This window comes from Octopus bimaculoides, chromosome 14 (genome assembly GCF_001194135.2).
Source record: "Octopus bimaculoides isolate UCB-OBI-ISO-001 chromosome 14, ASM119413v2, whole genome shotgun sequence".
NCBI classification, from domain to species: Eukaryota; Metazoa; Mollusca; class Cephalopoda; order Octopoda; family Octopodidae; genus Octopus; species Octopus bimaculoides.
Window position 1 is genome coordinate 3,288,866 of NC_068994.1, and position 10,268 is coordinate 3,299,133.

Below are 10,268 nucleotides of genomic sequence, written 5' to 3' on the forward strand. Positions count from 1 at the left end.
GGACACTGAACTTTTTCCCACTCTGCTAGTATATATATATGTGTGTGTGTGTATGTATATGTATGTATATATATATATACACACACACATAGATAACAGTAAGTGTGATGATTACGTATTATGTGAGGTGGTGGTGGTGGTGGTTGAGATGGCATTAAAATGTATGGATGAATGCAATGTGTATTACGTGTTTCTGTAGGGTAATTGCAAAGTTATATTCTGTGTATGTGTCCTGTCGGCTGTTACGGTGTAATAGTGTACATTAATACACACACACACACACACACTATATATATATATATATATATATATATATATATATATGTGTATGTATGTATGTGTGTGTGTGTGTATATGTATATAGCTGCCGGTTAATATGAAGTATTACTCAAAATTGTACGTGGTAGTTTTTTTGTAGTTTTAATTAAATCACCTTAATTAAGCTGTAAAGAACTCGCGAACTTCTCTCTCTCTCTCTCTCTCACTCACAGTTTAGAAGATGGTGCTGGAAGTGATTTAAATTACTGTTCTGGCAACTTAAGCAGGCAATTTCGTTTTCAAAATTCTTTCACCATCTACACATGTCGTAAAAGCTTCAGATTTCAAACTCTGAAGCTGTTTTCTAATCTTCTTTGACGTCAGTGCACACACTTACTGGCGCTTCTCTTTCACAGAGCATTTCTCATCTTCGTACATAACATGTTGTGTACACACACACACACACACATAATGGTGCCCCGTGTGAGTGGATGTGTAAACAGATGTAGAGGTGTGTGTGTGTATAAATGTACATACATACATGTGTGGGTGTGAGACGAGGGACAGAAATTGTTGTAAAGGGTGTTAAATATATATGGTTGGCATTATATATATGTGTGTGAGAGAGAGAAAAACAGGTAGTGACGGTGATTGCTAGATATGTGCATCGGTGACTCACCACCACCTGTCCAGTTACCCACATCTGCACATCAGTGTGTGTGTGTATATATACATATATATATATATATATATATATATATATATATCTCTCTCTCTATATATATATATATATGTATATATATATATGTATGTATGTATATATATATATATATGTAGACACATGCGTGTATATATAATGTGAGAGAGAGATCCAGTAGGTTTTCCCAGCCAGTAAATTACCCACCCTCCCAGCCACCCCTGCCTTACTTTTAGTTCCTCTGTTACTTTTTTTCTTTTTCTTTTTTTAATAAAAATCAGCAGCAGTGGCACCGGAGACGGAGAGAAAGAAATAAAATAAAACCCGAGAAATTCGTCCTAATTTAGTGCAGCAATTTTGGGTTCAAGCAATAAACTTTAAAACGCCACCACCGTCACCACTGCCATTAACATCTCATTCAATCTGTTCCTCCGCCCCACTTTGCCTCCCCCGTTTGAAAATGGCTTCCGTGTCATATTTGTAACTCTGTTCTAAGCTACCTTATAGAGTGGAAGGGGTAGAGGTGCAGAAGTGGGACATTTCCGAATTATGGTGCTTTGGTTTTTTGTTTCTTTCTTCAAAAAACCCTAATATAATCATTGTATCGTGTTGAGTTTTTCACTTTTTTCCTATTACTATTTTAAAAGCCACATCAGGCTGATCTGTCTCCATTTTATAAAAGTCTTCAACTGTTCTTGTAGTAGAGGTACGTTTGATGTTTCAAAGTTATTGACTGGTTCTTAGAGGTTTCATCTGTGACAGTTTTCACACCTGCTACGTACATTTAAACAGCTCTCTCTTGTCTATACCTCTTCATCTTTAGTTCGGTGGTCTGTGGGTCCTTGTGTGTGTGTGTGTGTTCTTTTGTTTCAGTCATTTGACTACGACCATGCTGGAGCACCGTCTTTTGTCGAACAAATCGACCCCAGGACTTATTCTTTGTAAGCTTTGTACTTATTCTATCGGTCTCTTGCCGAACCGCTAAGTTACGGGGACGTAAACACACTAACATCGGTTGTCAAGTGATGGAGGTGGGGACCTATAATCTCTTTCTTTTTTTTAATTGTTTACTTCTAATCTCTATCTGATAGAACTGGTTTTTCACCTCTGATCTCTATCATAAATAGATGAGAAACATTTACCAATGGATAGTACGTCTCTAGCTTCTCCTGCGTACCATACTATGGTACCTACTTATGGCTAGGTGGACTGTTCTTCATTGTGGTATCTACTAACAGCTTGGCACACTTGGTGGTTGGCTGGTAGATTCATTAAAATGTCAGACAAAATACTTTGTTGTATTTATTTTGGTTCTTTATGTTCTGTGTTCAAATCCTGTCAAGATGAAATTTGCCTTTCATCCCTCTATGTTCAATTAATACAGATCCTGGCCAAAACCTCTTGTAGTGTTTAGTTATGGCACTTTGTTTTCTGAGGTCAAGTTTGCTTTTCAGGGTCAATTAAATAAAAACTTATCAAGAACTGGGGTTAGTTAATCAAATTGACTGCTTCTCCCTAATTTGTGGTCTTGGGCTTTTGTTAAGAGATTGATGAACTGAGTTACCAGTCATATACAGGGTCAGTTAAATCCATTGCGGCCTTCTTAGAAATCATCATTGTTTGAGCAGAAGTCAGAAATCATAGTGCCTTGTGTTGTATAGTTTTGCTCCCTTACAGTAGCTATTTGTAGCTACAAGGTTGCTGCAAACTTTTGTGTACCATAAGTTTCAAGGTCAAGTCAGAAAATGCCAGCATATTTTGTAGATAATTTCAGTCCACTACATCAGTATATTTACATTTTTTTGCAGCTGAATGCTGTACCTACATCCTTCTCTGTTTCAAAACAATTCCAATACTTGTTTCTTAAAAGCTAATAGTGCGCCATGACTTATTTTGGACCTTGTTCAGTGTGCTGGGGATAAAAAAAAATGTTGAAAATCACATCCAGTGGGATTGAGCCAAAACATAATTGTAGAGCAAATGATTCAGACATGTGGTTAGTTGAGAAAAGTATGAAAGTCACAGATTCCCATTTTACCTACCTTTAAAAATAAGTCTTTTGAGATTATTTAAAGAAGAATAGTTTAGTGCCTTGTGATGTTTAATTTCATCCTTACATTATGAGTTGGAATCCCACTGCAGTCAAATTTATTCTTTATCATTTCATGGATTAATAAAACTAGAACTAATTAAGGTATTAACAATGTGATTAACAATGCTACTTTATAATGAGATAGGTCCAACTTTTGTTCCACTTACATGGTATCTTGAGCATGGTACAATTATGCTGTTGGGTTAACCGATAGCTAATGGGTGAAATTAGGTAACTGAAACTGTGGAAGGTAATTATGTGTGTGTCTGCTGACATGGCTATGTGGTTAAGAAGTCTACTTCACAAATATTTTGCAGTATTTTAGGCACATCTTTTTATGTATAGTGTGAGTTCAAATCCTGTCAAATTTAACCTGCTTTTCATCTTTCCAGAGGTTGATTTAAAATATTTACTGAGAGGGGGTCCAGTTCTCTTCCACTCCAGGCAGTGGCCAAGTGGGGAAAATCAAGAAAACTAATGATTAATCTTTTGACTTTCATCCCTTTTGTGTGTTGGAGGTCAGAACATTGCATCCCACCTTCACAACATTGTGACAATATTTTAAATCATTATAATAGTTATTGGTTTGAATTATCATTTAACATCTGTTTTCCATTTCTGAGGACCCATGGGAGATGTGTTGTGATTAGGTAGAGTATGTGATGTGCAGATTGGTATTGTTTTTATTGTTTGATGTTAAGAGAAGTGACATGGATAAGTGGCTAGGTTTATTTTGGCTTACAATAAGATCACAAGTTCGATTCCCAATGGTACATTGTGTTCTTGAGCAAGACATTCCATTTCACATTGCTCCAGTTTACTTAGCTGGCCAGAATGAGTTGTAGCTGGATTTCAAAGGGTCAGCCTTGTCACGTCCTGTTTCACACTGAATCATCCTGAGAACTATGTCAGTGGAGTGCTCAGCCACTTGCATGTTAATTTTACGGGGCAGGCTGTTCCGTTAGTTGGGTCCACTGGAGCAACTGTCACCATAACCAGCAATGTGCCAGTAAATGATGTTATTCAGTGAGTTGGTGGTGCTAGTGGTGGAGCAGAGTGATATCTCTGTACAGTGTGTGCTTTGTGGCTTGTCATTTCTCTTCTTATTCCAAGATTGGCCCAAATTAGACACATTTATCATCAAATCTATTAACAGCCTAAATTTATTCTATGTACAACTCCATTTATACAATTTGTTTCTTTTTCAAGATGGTAGGATATGACTTGAAGTGAATTCATCTCCTGTTTCTTCTATCAGTGACCCCACAGAGGGTTCCCCCTTTGGTTTGTGGATCGTTGGATGTTGTACGTGTGATGTGCGTTATTGGTAGAATTGTTAGAATGTCAAAAAAATACCTTGTGGTATTTGTTCCAGCTCTTTACATTTTGAGTTCAAATCCTGCCTTGGACAACTTTTTCATCCTTTTAGGATCAATAAAATAAAGCACCATTCAAATATGGGAGGCGTCAATGGAATCAACTTTTCCTTGTCCACTTAAGTTATAGGCCTTGTGCCAAAAATTTGAAACAATAATTATTATTATTGCTGGCCTTGTGCCAAAATTTGAAGCCATTATTAAGCAGAAAGGATTATTATTATCATCATCATTATTATTATTATTATTATTAATTTGTTTCATTATATTCATTGTATTTTTTCTTCTTTTTTTTTCCAGAAAACGTGTGAAAAGAATACCAAAGGACAAGATATCAATAATTTGTGAGTTACTGCTGAGAAGTGTTTGAGGGAGGAGATTTGAAATAATCTTTCACTCCATAGAAGATCTGTGATCCAAATGGATTAGTCATCATCTTAATGTTCTCTCCTTTATCTCTTACTTGAAGGGCTAAAATGTACCCGGTACAGTCAATGTACCCAGTGGATAGACCTTTTGACTATGACATCTGTAGCCGTGGTTTCTCCCAGATTGACCACCATCACTTGAACGGCTGCAGTGACAATGGGTCGGCCCCTTCAGCACACCCCCCTACCTCAACAACACCTCAGGGCCCAATGTCACCACATTCTCAGCATTCAACTGACCACAAACAGGTGTTGCCCGACAACGGCAGTATGTGCTGGAAACCGTTTCCAGAATCTGGTAAAAATGGCGGCAACTTCAAGAACTGCCTCAATGTACCCAACGCCGATGCCATTCATTCCAATTCACATTCACTCAGCCACTCCCATCTTTTACCCCACATGAATTCCCACCCTAACCAAGGGGTGGGCCGAGGTGGAGGACGGGGTCGTGGTCGAGGTTCTGGAACCATTTCAGCGAGTACAGCAGAGAAAACCTTCAACTGCACTTTCTGTCGGAAAGCATTTGCCCAACGTGCCAATCTACACATCCATGAAAGGTCCCATACCGGAGAGAAACCATTCAAATGTAGCTATTGTCCAAAATCATTTTCTCTGAAGGCAAACATGAAGATTCATGAGAGAACCCACACTGGAGAGAAACCATTCAGTTGCAGTTTTTGCCAAAAAAGCTTCAGCCAGCGTGCCAACCTGGATATCCATGAACGTACACACACAGGCATCAAACCGTTTCAGTGTTCGTTTTGTCCCAAGTCGTTTCCTCAGAGAGCCAACCTGAATATCCACGAACGTACACACACTGGAGAAAAACCGTTCGTCTGTGGTATTTGCAAAAAAAGTTTTAGCCAACGAGCTAATTTGAATATTCATGAACGTGTCCACACAGGTGTTAAACCTTACAAGTGCTCTGTCTGTGACAAGGCATTTTCTCTCCGGGCTAATCTACACATCCATGAGCGCATACATACTGGAGAGAAACCGTTCTCATGTTCAGTATGTACCAAGTCGTTCAGCCAACGTGCTAACTTGGACATACATGAACGCACGCACTCTGGTGAGAAACCGTTTCAGTGTTCATACTGCCGTAAGGCATTTCCGCAGCGAGCAAATTTGGACATACACGAGCGCACTCATACAGGAGAAAAGCCATTCACATGTGCAATATGTCTGAAAGGTTTCAGCCAGCGTGCAAATTTAAACATTCACGAACGTGTACACACAGGCCTGAAGCCATATAGGTGTTCTGTGTGCGACAAATCATTCTCTCAGCGAGCTAACTTGGATATACATGAACGCACTCATACGGGACTAAAACCTTATCAGTGTTCTTACTGTGAAAAGACATTTCCCCAGAAAGCTAACCTTACTATCCATGAGCGCACACACACTGGCGTTAAGCCGTACACGTGTGGTGTGTGCAAGAAATCATTTAGTCAGAGGTCTAACTTAAATCATCATGAATGTATTCGCATACCTGTAGTGCCACCGCCACTCATTCAAAAACCTTACACGTGTGACATTTGTAAAAAGGGCTTTGCTCAAAGGGCCAACTTAAACAGCCATGCCTGTGCCCAAGCAGCTAGTGCTAAAGCCTTGAGCCAAAACAAACCCCTTAGCAACAACAACACAACTAACACACCCAACACTGCTAATGACAATAACAACAACAACAACAATAATGCTAATACTAATAATAATGGTAGTAACAATAGTAATGGAGGCAGTGGTTCTAATACTCCTGATAGCACTGGGTCTGCTCCCACTAGTGGATTGTGTCAGCAAGCCCCCCTCTCTGGGAAGGGAAAGTCATCGGCCAGAGTGAACATCCATCCACCCCAGACTGCCACCTCTCCCCCTTTGCACCACTCGCACCATTCTCCATCACCCCATCACCAGCAGCAACAGCACACGCCATCATCTTCTCCGTCACCGCACTCTCCACATCCACCTCTCCCTCATTCATCACAACACCCACACAATACCTCAGCTGATGAGCCCCACTCACACAACAGGAGTTTCCAGCCTCCCGCCCAGTCCCCCCACCCTCCTCACTCCATCTCCCCGCACCACACATCTGCTGCAGCTGCCGCAGCCTTGCGACTGCAACCGTTGTCAATCCCTTCATCGTATACGCACCATCAGATGATGCAGTCATGGGGTGGTAACTACGGCAGCTGGCCAAGGGGTTTCCCAATGTCATCCCAGTGGGGGTCGCCCGGGTGGGGCCCTAACAACAGCCCAAACACACAGAGTGCATTTTCCTGCAATGTTGTACCAAAGCAGAGCAAACGAGGTGCGAGTGGCAACAGTGTTGGGTCTGGAGGGGTTGACAAGCACAAACCTTCCATCTGAACAATTTCACTGACACAACAACAACAACAACAAGAACAATCCTGATGGCAAGAATTCGGGCAGAAATACTGAATTGTGTTGATAGATGATTAGATGTTTGCCTCGTGTTTAGTTGCAGCTTACCGTGTGTATGTGTGTATATTGACATATACATAAACATGTGTACATGTTTGTGTGTGTATATATAAAACATATACACACATAAACATATGTACTCGTGTGTGTGTGTGTGTGTGTGTGTATAGATATAAACATATGTAAACACATGTACACGTATGGATATACAAAGATAATACAATTACATGCGTGTTTGCATCTGTATATGCATACATATATTCATATACACTCACAGATATAGGCACATACACACACACACATATACACACTACAGTTTCATGAAGTTGTCTACCAACAAAATGTAAAATGTAATTTGACCCCTTATGTAGAAAGACAGGCACTAAATAATGGTCGAGCCTATACTGGCAGGTGGGTCCACTCCCAAAACAATACCTGTGTTCGCATTTACATTTCCACTGTGACTTCTCAGAAACTGAGGCCACTAAAACATCAAATTTAAGCTTTAAATACTGCTTTCTGCTCATAATGCTTTTATAAACTTCCAACCCCATTCAGTGCACACCCAGTCCACCCCATCTCTCTTCTTTCCATCCGTTTCAGTGTCTCGCCTCTCCTCCTTACCAAACCATGCACTAAAACCTATCATCCAATCATTTCTACCTGCCGGACCCTCCCAATAAGCTCCAACCTGCAGGTATTCACAACCTCACCCATCTGGTAGTTCCTGTAAAAGTTGTGGGGTTCCACCTCCTCCTGCCCGAGACCACGTCTTGTCTTATGTTAAAAATTCCCTGTCTAACATGATTTAAAATGAAAACCTTCCATCAAAATTTAATCTTAATTTATACTCCAAACATCAGCTTAATAACGACAAAGTTATTTTAGTAAATTCTTTGTTGTTTTAAAAATTAATTGGAACAAAGGCAGTTTATTTCAACGAAAGTATGACAATGAAATGATTGAGAAAACTTGTTTTATGTGAAGCTTATTGAGGAATATTTAAAAATATAATTTGAGTGAAGCCTGGCTGTAGACAATGTGAGAGTGTCCTGTTTTATTAATTTACAGAGAGTTTTCATGACCACCTTAAGATTGGCTGGGTTTAGGCAGTCAATGTTTCTCACTTGTTATGACTTTGTCTGCCAGCAGATCAGTGAAACCTGTCTATGGCAGACAAAATCATGTCCTGTCCCTAAAAGTAGAATCATTAACATCGGTGGACTGGGTGATGGGCTGGAGATAGTCTGTGTTGGCAAGACAAGACAAAGGAAGGGGTCAGGTACAAAAATGTTGAGTCACTTTGTCTTTTATCTCCTGGTCCAGGGATATTCATCCAAGTCACTTTACAGTTTATCTTTACGGGGACAGCTCATTGATGATGTCTTGAGATATATTTATGTACTACAATCAACAAGGGAGCCTCTCTAGTCATTGAATCTGCTAGAATTAGCAGATTTCCCTCAAGTTTCAACTCCACTACTTTGGCCTTGTCTCTCTTAAACATAGTCACCCTCTGTTGTAGGTGATGAGGTGAGGTCTCTGTTCTGATGATAACTTCTGTCATTCTTCCACCAGTCTTGGACACCCTTAATAGGGTCATGGATGCTGTCCTTCCTCTTTTAACCGGGTCATTAAATTAATACATTGGTTGATGCAAACCAAAATGATGCCTGAAGAAGAGGTGGGATGGTAACACTGTTTTTAAAATGAAGAAGCTCACTTTGGATAATGTAGTCCAAGGTACACTATACCTAGAAAAAAAGAAACTGGGTTGCAACTGCTGAAATACCTTTCATCATGGGTTTGTTATAATCAGGACCTATCTGATTGGTAAATAACAGCAGCCTTCTTCCTGCTGTATATCGTAGTCAAGTTGGGATGTCAGAAGGATCTGGAGTGAATTAAGACAGTGTTGTCAGCAATGGAGAACAGTAATCCAAAGATTCAGTTTACAACAATTCCACTGTGCTAACAATGAGGATTTGGCACTGGGTTACTAATTTCTGAGGAAGGAGATCAATGGGTTGATTTATTATAACCAGCTCCATTAAGCTGTCTAGGATTAAAAGACCACCATGTAATGTTGGCAGTTTTTTTTTTAAATGCTGAGAGGTAATGCACTAGGGTGAGACATTTAGGCCACTGCATTAGTGCCATCGACACTGCATTGCCATTTCAATTGTAATAATGGTTCAAATTTAGACATATGACCAGCACTTTTGAAAGCAGCGGGTTAATCAGTTGCATTGACCCCAGAAAGATGAATGATGAAGTTGGGACTTATAGATCTGAAAGAAATACAGCCGGGCATTTTGTCCTACTTTCTGATGTGACAAAACCATTCAAGTGTGTATGTGTGGTGGTGGGTTATGGTGGCAATGTAGTCAGTTGAATACGTTTCCAGTTGTTGTTTTATCAATCTCAGAGAGATGGAAGACAATAAACCCTGATGGAGTTTAAACTTAGAAATAAGAAGAGATATAACTAAATATTACAAACATTTAGTTCATCACCTATGTTTCTGTTGGTTTATTTCCTTAATAATAATAATCCTTTCTACTAAAAGCACAAGGCTAGAAATTTTGGGGTATGGGGTTGAATAATTTCTTTGTGGCTCCTTGCCATTGCATAGCTCTGTCTTCCTATAGTCTCTCATTCTACTCTCTCTGGTGTTTTTCTACTCCATCCCACCCACCTCACTTCTCTTTGTTCAGACCCCTGTCATGCTGACATCATCCTCACTGGTCCCTTTCTCCCTCTATTCACCATACTATGGTCCACCTTCCCCTACGTGCCTCACCTTATGCACCCTCTTCAACACACCTCTGTACGAACTGTTGGTAAACCTCTTCACATTCACACACACACACATCGGACAAGCAAAGGGCACTGGTTATTTCTGGAACAGATTCCAACCATGCCATCATAAGGAAAAAAAAAACATTTCCAAACATGAACACTGGTATAGC

The 10,268-nt window shown here is 39.9% G+C and overlaps 1 protein-coding gene across 1 annotated transcript in view; it reads left to right on the forward strand.

The window, feature by feature from the left end:
• Window positions 1–9,622, forward strand: part of LOC106870081 (zinc finger protein 271) — a 13,015-nt gene extending 3,393 nt beyond the window's left edge. The window contains exon 2 of the mRNA XM_014916057.2: window positions 4,724–9,622. Within this exon, the coding sequence (XP_014771543.1) occupies window positions 4,900–7,221 (2,322 nt within the window). The 5' untranslated portion in view covers window positions 4,724–4,899 and the 3' untranslated portion in view covers window positions 7,222–9,622. The remainder of the gene's footprint in view (window positions 1–4,723) is intronic.
• The last annotated feature ends 646 nt before the right edge of the window (window positions 9,623–10,268 follow it).